At 47.0% G+C, this 15,148-nt stretch overlaps 2 protein-coding genes across 3 annotated transcripts in view; one reads left to right on the forward strand and one right to left on the reverse strand.

Moving 5' to 3' along the window:
• The window catches only part of ptrh1 (peptidyl-tRNA hydrolase 1 homolog), an 84,816-nt gene extending 74,006 nt beyond the window's left edge, over positions 1-10,810 (forward strand). For both annotated transcript variants that reach the window (XM_072488698.1, XM_072488699.1), the window contains exons 3-5: positions 3,838-3,937; positions 8,557-8,602; positions 10,479-10,810. In XM_072488698.1, coding sequence (XP_072344799.1) covers positions 3,838-3,937; positions 8,557-8,602; positions 10,479-10,643 — 311 coding nt within the window. In that variant the 3' untranslated portion in view covers positions 10,644-10,810. The remainder of the gene's footprint in view (positions 1-3,837; positions 3,938-8,556; positions 8,603-10,478) is intronic.
• A 3,673-nt stretch (positions 10,811-14,483) lies between these two features.
• Positions 14,484-15,148, reverse strand: part of cfap157 (cilia and flagella associated protein 157) — a 31,006-nt gene continuing 30,341 nt past the window's right edge. The window contains exon 9 of the mRNA XM_072488701.1: positions 14,484-14,731. Coding sequence (XP_072344802.1) covers positions 14,633-14,731 — 99 coding nt within the window. The 3' untranslated portion in view covers positions 14,484-14,632. The remainder of the gene's footprint in view (positions 14,732-15,148) is intronic.

Here is a 15,148-nt window from a genome sequence, read left to right on the forward strand (position 1 = left end):
GTACACACAACTGAACCTGGAATAAATCATTCGCGTTGCCTTTCCAGTTTGCGTTTTATGCATCAATTACGTGGTGGCTTTGTCTCACTGAGAACCTCCAGGTCACTGAGTCAGATTTGAACCCACAACTTGAACTCATAATCTAGGCTGACACTTGGATGCCCTACTGAGGGAGCACTCCATTGTTTTCAGATCGCTGTGTGCTGTGGCCATCCCACTGCAGGTTTTAATTTTGCTTCCTGTAATCTTGTTCCTTAATAAATTTGACTTAAGGCATTTGCCCTGAGTTTAAGGACCTGTTGGAGCATTAAATGTCCATCAGTCAAATACACAGGAATGTGTAATGTAATGCCATTCCTCTCTTCATTGAACATAGTGAGGAAGTGAGTTCATTGTCCACTGGTTCATGTTACACCCTAGATGACCCTGTGCAACAGATCATACTTCTCTTTATGGGGAATGGGGGTCACCTATTGCATTGGGCACAATGCAAATCATCTGGATCGAGTACAAATCATCATAACTAAGCATCAGATGGGCAGGGAGCAGGAAAGAATTAGGTGGCATCAGACAAGGTAAAACATCAAGAATCAGATACAGAGGGAAGCGAGCGCTGCCCTCAGCATTTTAGAAATTGCCCCGGGCTCTGAGTGCTGCTGCATCAGTGTTTTTTAAGGATTCTGGTATACCACTGAGCGCGGCCGATTTTGGGCGCATGCTGAAAACAGGCACTAAATGCGTACTCTGCTAAGAAGAGATGCCCGTTCGAAAGTCCAGATTTTGCAGGCAATTATCAGGCCTCCTTGCACCTACTTCCTCTGAAGGTATGCAGTTCTCTGGTTGCACACAGCAGCACATTGCAGGGTGGCTCAGGCTCTGTCGATTATCAGATACAGCACTGGAGATCTTGGTAGAGGGAGAGCAATGTCCTGAATCCACAGTCCACTCACCCCCCTCCCCCTTCTCTGCTGCTGCTGGGTCTGGTCTCATGTCCTCCTTTCATTCCTCAACCGGATATAGGCAAACCCTCAGCCAATGAGTGAGCACTCCCTTGCTCCTACTGAAGGAGCACTTTTGTGAGGGGTAGCATAGCACTCACTCGTTTTAGGCAAGGTCCTCAGAAAATTTCCAGAATAAATGTTGCTCGAGTGCTGTGGGAGGCGAGGCAGGAATTTGCAGGGACTCTTGACGCAAGTTTTTTAATTCCTCTTTGGCCACGGGGAAAGTGCCAGAGGACGGGGGAAGTGCCAGAGGACTGGAGAACAGCCAGTGTTGTTCCACTTTTCAAGAAGGGTGGTAGAGATAAACCAGGGAATTACAGACCGTGAGTCTCACGTCAGTGATAGAGAAACTACTGGAGAAAATTCTGAAGGAGAATTAATCTCCACTTGGAAAGGCATGGGTTGATCAGTGATAGTCAGCATGGATTTGTCAGAGTGAGGTCATGTCCAACACATTTGATAGAATCTTTTGATAAAGTGACTGAATGTGTTGATGAAGGAAGTGCAGTTGATGTAGTTTACATGGATTTTAGCAATACCTTTGGCAAGGTCCCACATGGGAGACTGATTGAGAAGGTTAAAGCACGTGGAATTCAAGGAAACTTGGTGAGATGGATCCGAATCTGTCTTAGTACCTGGACACAAAGGGTGGTGGTAGAAGACTGTTTGAGTAACTGGAGGGCAGTGTCCAGTAGCGTCCCACAGGGATCGGTGCTGGGTACCTCCCTTATTGTTTGTTATATTTATATATATACATATATACAGATGAGATAGGTCATGGGGCGATGACAGGTAAGTTTGCAGATGACACTGCTGTCTCACGGCGCCAAGGTCCCAGGTTCGATCCCGGCTCCGGGTCACTGTCCGTGTGGAGTTTCCACATTCTTCCCGTGTTTGCGTGGGTTTCGCCCCCACAACCCAAAGGTGTGCAGGGTAGGTCAATTGGCCACGCTAAATTGCCCCTTAATTGGAAAAAATGAATTGGGTATTCTAAATTTTTTTTAAAAGTTTGCAGATTACACCAAGATTGTGAGGGTGGTCAATAGCAAAGAAGAGGGTCGTAGGCTTCAGTAAGATATAGATGGGTTGTTCAGATGGGCAGAGCTGTGGCAGATGGTATTTAACCCTGATAGGTACAAGGCGATGCACTTTGGAAGAAGAAACAGGAGAAGGGAGTATGCAATGAATGGCAGGACACAAGGAAGCTCAGAGGACAGATGGATCTTGGGTACTTGTTCACAGATCCCTGACGGCGGCAGAGCAGGCAAATAGGGTAGTTAAGAAGGCAGATGGAACACTTGCCTTTATCAATCATGGCATAGAATATAAGATCAAGGGGGTTATGTTGGAGCTGTACAGATCGCTGGTTAGGTCACAGCTGGAGTACTGTGTGCAGTTCTGGCCATCTCACTATATGAAGGAGGTGATTGCATTGGATGGGGTACGGAGGAGATTCACCAGGATGTTGCCTGAGATCTGAGCTATAAGGAGAGACTGGATAGGCTTTGATTGTTTTCTTTAGAGCAGAGGGAGGTTATGATTGAAGTGTGTAAGGTTATGAGTGGTTTGGACAGGGTAAATAGGAAGCAGCTGTTCCCCTTGGTTGAGGGGTCAGTCACAAGGGGGCATAGTTTTAGGGTGAGGGCAGGAAATTCCAATGGGATGTGAGAAAATAAAATTTTCTCAGAGGGTAGTGAGAATCTGGAATGCACTGCCTGGGAAGATAGAGGAGGCCGGAAACCTCACAGCCTTTAAAAGTCATTTGGGTAAGCACTTGAAATGCTGCTATCACATTCAAGAATATGGGACAAGTGCTGGTAAATGGGATTAGCATGAGATTATGGGTAGTTATTGTCGGTGTAGACTCGATGGGCTGAAGGGCCTGTTCTGCGCTGTACCACTCTGATTCCAGAGGTCAGGGGTATGAAGAGCGATTGAACGTTTAGGCCCATACTCTCTAGAGTTTAGAAGAATGAGGCGAGATCAAATGGAGATATTCAAGATGATAAAAGGTATGGATAAAGTAGAGGTGGAGCAGACGCTTACTCTTGTGATGCATTCTAGAACGAGGAGGGTCGTAGTCTCAGGGTAAGAGATAGCAAATTTAAAACAGAGATGAGGAGAAACTACTTCTCCCAAAGGGTTGTGAATCTGTGGAATTTGCTACCCCAGAGTGCGGTCGATGCTGGGACAGTGAGTAAATTAAGGAGGAGTTAGACAGATTTTTAATGGGTAATGGGTTGAAGGGTTATGGAGAACGGGCAGGACGGTGGAGTTGACCACCCTACCAAACTTGGTGTCATCTGCAAACTTGCTCATCATTGTCCCACAAGGATGAGATTAGCCATGATCGAATGGCGGAACCAGCTCGATGGGCCAAATGGCCTAATTCTGCTCCTGTATCTTATGAACCCTGAGTGTTGACGTCTTGATAAAAGTCTCTCGATGTGTCTCAGAGGTCCTCTTCACAGCTCCTGCAGTGCTGAAGTGACTTGTAGTGACAGTAACACTTGATCGTCAACTCAAACACCGTATTTACTCCCAAACAGATGGTCTTTGTTAAGATAGGGGATTGACTGGAGGGCGCACCAACAAAATGCCCTGCAAGCAATCTGAGTGGGAATCATCCGATCAACCAGTTTTAGCCTCTTGCACTCAGCGTGGGCAAAACTGATATTTCAGCTTAAGATGCCAAACAACATGGATGAATGTTGCTTCCTCATGTCTCACAATGCAGCTGGTTACAAAAAGGATGGTATAGTTATGAAAACAAGTGAAGGTAGATTTATACTTTATATAATTCAACCGCATACAAAATAATCTCTTTCTTTCCAAGCTGAAGTATATCAAGTAGCACCAGAGGACATTTTCATGATCCATGACCAGATATATATACCACTGGGTAAATATGTTCCAGGCAAAGAAGAAACTATAAGGTACGTTAATTGTTTAAGGACAATCAAAAATTTAATCAATTTGTCTTAATTGATTGAGGACATTGATTTTGGACAGTTACAGGCGAATGGTTTCTTCTCCAGCCTCCTCAAGAGTTTCCCAGGGATCCATCGGTGGCCTGTTTTTCCTCATCTGTATTTTGACTATTGTTGAAATCACCCACACGGTCAGCTTCCATACATATGTTGGTGGTTTGCAGCTTCTCCTCTCTGTCCTTTCCCTCACTGCCGCAGCCATCTCTGTGCTTTTAGATGGTTAATGATCAACATTTGCCGCTAACTGAACATTAAAAGGACTTTGTACCCAGATCCCAGAAGCATTACTCTGGGTCTCCGGATTATTCATCCAGTGACAATGCCATCATGCCACGGCCTCCCCACAGCCTATCCTATCATCATGCAGGACCAGTTCTGGTCACCTCATTATAGGAAGGATGTGGAAGCATTTGAAAGCGTGCAAAGGAGATTTACCAGGATGCTGCCTGGTTTGCAGGATAGGTCTTATGAGGGAAGGTTGAGGGAGCTAGGGCTTTTCTCTTTGGAGCGGAGGAGGATGAGAGGCGACTTAATAGAGGTTTATAAGATGATGAGGGGGATAGATAGAGTGGACGTTCAGAGATTATTTCCTCGGGTGGATGTAGCTGTTACAAGGGGGCATAACTATAAGAATCAGGGCGGGAGATATAGGAGGGATGTCCAAGGTAGGTTCTTTACTCAGAGAGTGGTTAGGGTGTGGAATGGACTGCCTGCTGTGATAGTGGAGTCAGACACTTTAGGAACTTTCAAGCGGTTATTGGATAGGCACATGCAGCACACCAGAATGACAGGGAGTGGGATAGCTTGATCTTAGTTTCGGACAATGCTCGCACAACATCAAGGGCCGAAGGGCCTGTTCTGTGCTGTAATGTTCTATATATGTACCCCCACACACCATTGCCAACCTCATCTCCAGTAGTGCTAGAGCCCTTATCCAAGCTTTTGTCACCTGCAGTTTAAACTTCAATGTGATCATTGCTATTGTCCTCAACTAACTCCATAAGCTTCAAAAAATCTCAAACTCATTCAGTCCACTAAACCACACTTATTGACTATTCCCATCCTCGCTAATAGACACTGGCTCTCCCATTCTCCAACAGATCTAATTTAAATTATTTGTCCTCATTTACAAATCCCTCCAGAACCGTTTCCCCCACCCTTAACTCTGGAACCTCCTCCAATCTTAGGCCCCACTCCATGCCGTCCAGGCCACTGAATCTGGCCGTAGGCTGCACCTCCTCCATGTCACCTTTGCCCTAGTCTCTGGGACACACTCCTGAAGATCCCTCCACCTTTCTACCTCACCTCCCCACATTTAAAGGACGTCTCCAGACATCTCTTTTTTTTTTTCAGAAAACATTTTATTGAGGCATTTATAATTTTAACATTTTAACATATTAATATTCTAGATAACAATATTCTAACAATAACAATAACAATCTAGATAATATTCTAGATGGGCAGCACGGTAGCATAGTGGATAGCACAATTGCTTCACAGCTCCAGGGTCCCAGGTTCGATTCCTGGCTTGGGTCACTGTCTGTGCGGAGTCTGCACGTCCTCCCCGTGTATGCGTGGGTTTCCTCCGGGTGCTCCGGTTTCCTCCCACAGTCCAAAGATGTGCAGGTTAGGTGGATTGGCCATGTTAAATTGTCCTTAGTGTCCAAAATTGCCCTTAGTGTTGGGTGTGGTTACTGGGTTAAGGGGTTATGGGGATAGGGTGGAGGTGTGGGCTTCGGTAGGGTGCTCTTTCCAAGAGCCGGTGCAGACTCGATGGGCCGAATGGCCTCCTTCTGCACTGTAAATTCTATGAAATTCTATGAAATAACAGAATGGTCCGACACATGCAAAAACCCGACAGGAACATACCCAACTTCCCCCCCGCCCTAACTCCTAGCTACCCATATGTTAGATTCCCTGCCCTTATTCTCCACTCCCGTGCCCCCCCCCCCCCTCCCTTCTGCTGTTGGTCAGTTTTCCTTAAAGAAGTTGATGAACGGCTGCCACCTCCGTGCAAACTCCTGTATTGAACCCCTTAAGGCAAACTTAATTTTCTCTAGCCTAAGAAACCCTGCCATGTCACTGACTCACACCCCCGACTTTGGAGGCTTAGGGTCCCTCCATCCCAGCAAAATCCATCTCCGGGCTACCAGGGAGGCAAAGGGCAAAACGTTAGCCTTTCTCCCCCTCCTGGGCTCCCGGATCTTCCGACACTCCAAATATTTCCATCTCTGGACCTGGAGTCACCCTCCCTTCCAGAACCTCTGACATGACATCTGGGAATCCCTGCCAAAATCCCCTCAGCTTCAGACAATCCCAAAACATGTGTACATGATTCACCGGACTTTCCCCACACCTGTCCTCCACTTCCTCAAAAAACCTACTCATCCGGGCCTCAGTCATATGAGCCCTGTGGCCCACCTTGAACTGGATCAGGCTAAGCCTGGCACAAAATGAGGCTGCATTGACTCTTTTTAGGGCCTTTTCTCATAGCCCGACCTCCAACTCCATCCCCAACTCGTCTTCCCACTTCCTCTTCACCTCCCCGATTGGGACCCCTTCCCACTCCATCAATTCCTTCTATATTTCTGAGACCCTCACCTCCCCAACCCATGTTTTTGACATCACCTTATCCTGTAGTCCCCTTAGAGGGAGGCGAGGGAAGCTTGGAACCTGCCTCCAGACAAAGTACCGTACCTGCAGGTACCGAAATCCGTTCCCACCCAGCAACTCAAACACCTCCAGGCTCGGGAAGCCCTCCTCAATGAAGAGACCTCCAGACATATCTCTTACTAACTCCCTTATCCACCTCTTAACCTTCTCACAAAATTTCAATGTCCTCTCCTGTGGGGTGTTTCTCCCTGCTGAAGGGTACTATGTTGAAATGCAAATCGTTGTCATCATTGTAGAAACACGGTTTAATGGGTAAGTTCAAAACATGCTGTAAAGCAAGCCAGAGACACCCAGATGTATGTTGTGTGACCTGCAATTAGCCACAGCTCCCTGGGTGAAGGAATTTAAAATCTCAGCCGAGAATGTGCAGTCCTGACCATTAGCCACGACTGGACTCAGCTTTGACCCACAGTAAAATGTCCCAACACTCAGTAGAGGCTCGTACTTGAAGTTGACATAGGAGAAGGAGTCCATTCAGCCCTTCGAACCTGCTCCACAATTCAGCATGATGCTGGCTGATCGTCTCTCTCTCAACACCATTCTCCAGCACTCTCCCCATACCCCTTGACACCCCTAGAGTCTGTCGCCATTTTGGGTGCGGTACTAAGAGTTGAGCGGAGCCGCTCAGAACGGGTCACTGTCATGATGATGATGGGGAGAACACTTTTTTGAAGTGAGATTTTGAATATTTCTAGAAGAGTATTAAGAGATGTGCATTTTTGTAGCGCCTTTCTGAACCAATGGGTATCACACAGCAGTTTACAGGTAATGAAGTGCTTCTGTCGCATAGCCACTGTTCTAATGAAAGAAATATGGTAGCTAATTTGCACATCGTAAGCTCCCACAAACACCAACGCAATAAAGACTGGGTAGATCGTTTTTTTATGTTAATTGAAGGATATATAATTTGCCATGAGTTCCCTGCCCTTTGTCGAAATAGTGCCATGCAATATTTTATGTTCACCTGAGACGGCAGTCAGTGGGGGCGGGTGGGGGTGGAGGGAGCAATGCTCAGTTTAATGTCTCAGTGGGAAGACAGCGCAGTACTCCCTCAGTACTCCACTGGAGTGTCAGCCTTGACATTTAAGCTCGAGTCTTACTGTAGGACTTGAACTTAAAACCTTGTGTCTCAAGGGCAAGCATGCTACCCACAGAGCCACACATGCCACCTGGTCAGTGAAATTCATACACTAAAAAATAATGGGAGGAGGCTTGGAGCTCCATGCCAGTTAATGAGAAGCAGAAAAGACACATTTGTGATAAATCAGCTGCTACTCCCCAACGTTTTGTCAACACTACACTCCAGAAACAGTCTTGTCATTGCTTCTCAGGGCTGGTTTAGCATAGTGGGCTAAACAGCTCACTTGTAATGCAGAACAAGGCCAGCAGCACGGGTTCAATTCCCATACCGGCCTCCCCGAACAGGCGCCAGAATGTAGCGACTGGGGGCTTTTCACTGTAACTTCATTGAAGCCTACTTGTGACAATAAACAATTATTATTACTATTTTGTCCAGTGGGCCCTCTCTGGAAGGCTGCAATACAATGCATACGAGACCATGCCTGTGACTTCTGTACAAGGAGCTCCCACAGATTGGGGGAAATAAATATGACCAATATTAGCTCATTTCCAAAAGAGCCACTTGATGTGCCGCTTGGAGACTCAAGTATCTAGCCTCCAAGCAGCATTTCCTTGCACTCTGTTGCCGGAGTGTAAGGGTGGGACGCAAACAGCACTTGATCAACATCCCTCAATCAAGTAGGTCATTGGCGAAGGTGGAGCGATGCAGCAGGCTACTGCTGGCCATATGTGAATGGGAGAATGGTCACAAGTGTCTGCTGGGTCATTCTGATTGTAATGTCGCTCTAAATGAACATGTGCTTTTCTCCTAGGGACCATAGTGGAGTAATTTCCTGCAAAAACGAGATGAAAAGCAATGCAAGTATATCTGTGTGGCAGGAAATGGGACAACATTCTTTTAGATGCAGTAGAATCTCAGTAGCTCTTCTGTGGCCACAGTGATATTGTGACCAGACGTAGTGCCAGCAATAGTCGCAACATATGCACAATGGTACAGCAAGCCCATTGTGTGTGTGGAAAGTGGGCCGGTTTGATCAGGCCCTGCTTCACACATTTGTGTACCAGACCATGTTTCACGTTTGCACGATTAAGCTCTATTTAATCTGTGTGCAATTAGGCAACATTTCAAGTGTCCACGTAGTCCAATCCAGTAACAGGAACCAAACATCATAGACAGTGTGGTCCTTTCCAAATTTAGAAGCAAATGACAGATCACCCGATGTAAAGTACTAGTGACTTCTGCGCCAAAAATTAAAACACTTCGCTCGCTGAAAATCTTACCATCGTGTATATATTTCAATTTCTTCTCTTCCTCCCCTCATATTAATCACGGTAAATTGTATTTGCCACCTGTTTGCCTATGCTGCTAACTTGTCTCTTTCAGTATTTACATTTCTCCCTGTCAAATTTAGAGAGAGAGACTGAGATACGAAGGGACGGAGGGAGGGACAAAGGGACAGACTGATCATATAGATTCGTGGCCCACTCCAGTTTAAACAACAGTTTAGCACAGCAAATATAACTACAACATGTTTCGATCTCTCAAGGAGAGAGCGTTAAATATACAGTGGGCTGGATTCTCTGCACCCCGACGCCAAAATCTCAGCCGGCGCCGGGGAGGAGAATCCAATTTGATGCCGTAATTGGGCCCGGCGCCGGTTTGGCGATTCTCCGGGCACCGAAAATCGGCGTCACTGGGGAGTATGCTGCGCCGCCAGGGGGGCTATTACCAGAGGCCCGCTCAGCAATCCTCCACCCTCGACCGGCCGGGTTCCTGACGGCATGGAACTAACATGCTATTGATGTTCAGGATGCTCGCGTGGCAGCTGCGGACTCGGTCCGGATTGGAGACTGGGGGGGCGGGGAGGGGGAGGCCTTATAGGCAGCCGGGGAATAAACGTGCGGGATTTGAGGGTCGGGCACGCGGCCGATCGGGGGGTCTCTTTCATGGGTCTGCCATGGAGCACGGCGCAGCCGCTGACCTGGAAGTGCGGGGGCCCGTATCTGCAGCAAAAGCTGCAGGATTCACTCCAGGTCCCTGCTAGCCCCCTGCAGGGCTATGAATTATTTTTTTTCGAATTAAGGGGCAACTTAACATGGCCAATCCACCTACCCTGCACATGTTTGGGTTGTAAGGATAAGACCCACGCAAAGATGGGGAGAATGTGCAAACACCATACAGATCAAACCCGGGTCCTCAGCGCCGTAGGCAGCAGTGCTAACCACTGTGCCACCGTGCCACCCAAGCCACAGCATCATAATTTTATTTATTTTTCAAATTGTCATCATGGTAGAGAAAACAAAAGTGGGGAAAAAAGGCAGTTGGGCCATGGAACATTTACAATTTACCCAGATGTCAGTATCAAGCACCGAAAGGTCTACTGTATACAATGGCCAGGTGCAAAATAAACCCCCTCTTTTCGCCACATGTCAGAGTCCCAAAACCAGAAGAGCAATGTGGTGTCAGTGTAATTTCCAGACATGTTTCAGGTCAATAATGACTAATGTGAGCTTCTTGTATCGTTGCTCCAATAGACATCAGACCATCATATTTTGGTTAGGTTTAAATCCAGGCCACAGAGATGAAAGCCAAGAGTCAAAGCATTTTCGCACAATAATTAGTCTTTCTTTAACCAATGGCCGTGTTAGTCGGGCATATCTTTAGATCTGACTTCTATTGAGTTAATTTCAAAATACCTTCTACGCAACATAATAATCTCTTGTATCTTTAAAGCTTATGACATCTGTCATGATAGGCATTGGCCCTGCCCCGCGCACAACAAAGCGTGGACGACTGCATCATAAACTGGGACGCTTCAGCGAAGTCCAACAGCGCAAGCTGATGCAAGTGCTGGAGCAGTGCACTAATTATCTGCTGGAAGACCTGGTCAAGTGTTAGAAGCCAGGGGTGAAGGTGGGATGTCTGGGCAAGTATCCAGACCAGTAGCAAATGAAGGGGAGCTGCTGAATCTGATGGAAAAAGCAGTAATGGAAATGTTAAACGCCCTCAAGGCCAGTGTTAAGGAGGAGAAACACAACCAAATAAAAACAAAGTGTTGCCCTCTCTGTGCATTTGGGGTGTTGTACTTACGCTATCAAAGCTCCTAATGTTTTCTGTACTCTTTTGACATTTGGGGCGGGATTCTCCCATGCCGCGCTCTACGACAGAGTCCCGCCGGCGCCGGTCACACCTGCTCGCAGCCGGCGGGAACTCTGCATGAAGGGTCGGGGGGCGGCCTGTGGGGGGTAGAGGGGGGCTCCTTCACCGGGGGGGGGGGGGGGGGGGAGTGGCCTCCGATGGGGTCTGGCCCGCGATCGGGGCCCATCGATCGGCGGGCCGGCCTCTCCAGCCCCGGCCCTATTTTATTACGCGGCCGGCCCCTGAACCCCCACGCCATGTTGAGTCGGGGCCGGCGTGCTGAGGACGTCCCCCGCGCATTCGCAGGTTGGCGTGGCGCCCAGTTGGCGCCGGGAAGGGAGGCTGGAGTGGCATGTACCGCTCCAGCGCCATGCTGGACCCGGTAGTGCCCTCGCCCGTTTCACGACGTCGTGAAACACGACGGCGTTCACGACGGCGCAAACACTCTGCCTCCATTTTGGAGAATCCTGCCCCCAGTCTCTTATCTGGAATTGCAGAAACCAGCATCAGAATTTAATCCAGCAAATTAGCTTTTGGATTTATTATGTTCACCCCCCATCCAAAGGTAATAACTTTCCCTGGAGTAGTGACACTGTTTGCGTATGAACTGAGCATCAGAAAACTCTTAACACTTTTAAGGCAAAAACAAACTGACTCAGATCCCCTTACCACCCAATATCCACACAAGCACATTTCCATGGGGGAGGGTCACTGGATACCTTGCTAGACCAAACAAAATAACCAGGTCGATCTAGTTCACCTTCTGTCATAGAAATCATTGAATCTCTACATTGCAGAAGGAGGCCATTGAGTCTGTACCGACCGTCTGAAAGAGCACTCTGCCCAGGCCTCCACCCTATCCCCTAAATCCCCGTAACCCCCATCTAACCCACACATCTCTGGACACTAAGGGGCAATTTAGCATGGGCAATCCACCTAACTTGCACATCTTTGGACTGTGGGAGGAAACCAGAGCACCTGGAGGACACAGAAGAATGTGCAAACCCCATACAGGCGGTCAGCCAAGGCCGGATTTGAACCCGGGCCCCTGGCGCTGTGAGGCAGGAGTGCCAGCCACCGTGCTGGTAGTTACATGATAAAACAGAAATGGAGTTGACTAACCATGGCAATTAATCTCTATCAGCTAATCTATAACGGACCCGGATATGACACAAGGAAATCCCCAGTGACTATAGTTCCCCTTACTAAACCATAGGTCCAAAATTATATGAAGCAAAATAGTGCAGATGCTGGAAATCTGAAATAAAACAGAAGTTTGAAAGAAAACTCCAGATGCGTAGAATCATATTCAATGCAAAACATTATCTATCTCTCTCTCTCTCCATGGATGCTGAGTATTTCCAGCACTTTCTGTTTTATTTCAACGGGTCAAGGATGTTATACATGTCTCAAACTATTCACATACCAAAATACTGCTAGCTGAATGAAATCTGTGTAATTTACTTTTGACTGAATCAATACTAAATGCTCCCACCAGAGATTTCCATAGGCTGACCACTTTCTCAATGAAATATTTTTTCACAGATTAACTTTGAATTTAACCCATCTTCAAGGCTAGGCCACATCTTCTGATTCTATTGTTTTGGACAAAATGGACCAGCATATCAGAATCTAAATTGGCTAACCCTCTTACAGTCTTAATAGCAACCATCCCGTTATCTACACGGTAACATTGTGGATAGCACAATTGCTTCACAGCTCCAGGGTCCCAGGTTCGATTCCGGGTCACTGTCTGTGAGGAGTCTGCACATCCTCCCAGTGTGTGCGTGGGTTTCCTCCGGGTGCTCCAGTTTCCTCCCACAATCCAAAGATGTGCAGGTTAGGTGGATTGGCCATGATAAATTGCCCTTAGTGTCCAATATTGCCCTTAGTGTTGGGTGGGGTTATGGGGATAGGGTGGAGGTGTTGACCTTGGGTAGGGTGCTCTTTTCAAGAGCCGGTGCAGATTCGATGGGCCGAATGGCCTCCTTCTGCCCTGTAAGTTCTATGATAATCTTTCAGCATTCTCTTTTTCCATCGAGAACATGCTCAGATTATGTAGCCGCACGTCATTATCGAAATCCTCCATCCTCTCCTCAACCATCATGGTTTTCTTCTTCTGTATCCTTTCCATAGCTGCAACCGGACTTGATTCTCCCCATCCCTGGCTTGGAGATCCAGAGTTCAGTTCCAGCAGCACTCTTACTGTATGGAAATTGATTTGAGGGCTAAACTGGACTCGGTTTGCGATGCCCGTGCACATGAGCAATAAAGGTGTTCCCATAACATAGAACATAGAAAAATACAGCACAGAACAGGCCCTTCGGCCCACGATGTTGCGCCGAACCTTTGTCCGAGATTAATCATAGATTATCATTGAATTTACAGTGCTGAAGGAGGCCATTCGGCCCATTGAGTCTGCACCGGCTCTTGGAAAGAGCACCCTACACAAAGTCAACACCTCCACCCAACACTAAGTGCAATTTTGGACACTAAGGGCAATTTATCATGGCCAATCCACCTAACCTGCACATCTTTGGACTGTAGGAGGAAACCGGAGCACCCGGAGGAAACCCACGCAGACACGGGGAGGATGTGCAGACTCCGCACAGACAGTGACCCAAGCTGGAATCGAACCTGGGACCCTGGAGCTGTGAAGCAATTGTGCTATCCACAATGCTACCGTGCTGTCCTTAAGAACAAATAAATCTACACTATATCATTTTACCGTAATCCATGTACCTATCCAATAGCTGCTTGAAGGTCCCTAATGTTTCCGACTCAACTACTTCCACAGGCAGTGCATTCCATGCCCCAACTACTCTCTGGGTAAAGAACCTACCTCTGACACCCCCCTTATATCTTCCACCATTCACCTTAAATTTATGTCCCCTTGTAATAGTTTGTTCCACCCGGGGAAAAAGTCTCCGACTCTCTACTATCTATTCGCCTGATCATCTTATAAACCTCTATCAAGTCGCCCCTCATCCTTCTCCGTTCTAATGAGAAAAGGCCTAGCACCCTCAACCTTTCCTCGTAAGACCTACTCTCCATTCCAGGCAACATCCTGGTAAATCTCCTTTGCACCTTTTCCAAAGCTTCCACATCCTTCCTAAAATGAGGCGACCAGAACTGTACACAGTACTCCAAATGTGGCCTTACCAAAGTTTTGTACAGCTGCATCATCACCTCACGGCTCTTAAATTCAATCCCTCTGTTAATGAACGCGAGCACACCATAGGCCTTCTTCACAGCTCTATCCACTTGAGTGGCAACTTTCAAAGATGTATGAACATAGACCCCAAGATCTCTCATCTCCTCCACATTGCCAAGAACTCTACCGTTAACCTTGTATTCCGCATTCATATTTGTCCTTCCAAAATGGACAACCTCACACTTTTCAGGGTTAAACTCCATCTGCCACTTCTCAGCCCAGCTCTGCATCCTATCTATGTCTCTTTGCAGCCGACAACAGCCCTCCTCACTATCCACAACTCCACCAATCTTCATATCGTCTGAATCGCTGATTTATAGCTGACAATTTGAACACATTTCTTAAAAGACAATCTTTGTAGTGGCTGCCTCAAAGAACACAAGTGCTTTAAATAAAAAAAGTGTAATTTTATTAAATTTTTTGAGCAAGGAACAGATCAAAATCATGGACAAAGAACAATAGATTCAGCGAGAATGCTATTTGTTAATCAATCTAATTGAGGTCAGCTATAAAATTAGCCAATGATAACTAAAATCTAACTAGTCTGCTCGCAACCTTGGTCTTGAAGGCAACACGCCGCAGCAATTTTGGGCAGGATCGAAGCCTGCATTCCCTGATCTGCAGCAGCTGAATCCTACAAATAACAAGGGGAAAAAGAAATATTATGTGTCTGTATATTTTTTGAAATCATTATTGAAAATCCAAAATGAGCAGCACTACGCAGGGCACCATATTAGCCTGGCCTGAGATCGGAGTCCGAAAAGCCACTATCCGATCAGCCATCATCTGGAGTGCAGCGACTAGGGGATTTTCACAGTAACTTCAGTGCAGTGTTAATGTAAGCCTACTTATGACAATAATAAAGATTATCATTGAATTGAGAGCAGGCTGGAGGCCGACTGCTCCCGATTCCTATGTTTGTGTGCATGTCCGTAAGCCACCCATCACCATCTTCTGCCCACCCATCCTTAAAGGTCATTCGGCCAGGTATCGCAGGTAGACTGCGGCCTACCTTGAAAAGCCTTATCAAGAGGTGTGGCGAGGAGAGAAA

The sequence above is a fragment of the Scyliorhinus torazame genome, chromosome 22 (assembly GCF_047496885.1).
Source record: "Scyliorhinus torazame isolate Kashiwa2021f chromosome 22, sScyTor2.1, whole genome shotgun sequence".
NCBI lineage: Eukaryota > Metazoa > Chordata > Chondrichthyes > Carcharhiniformes > Scyliorhinidae > Scyliorhinus > Scyliorhinus torazame.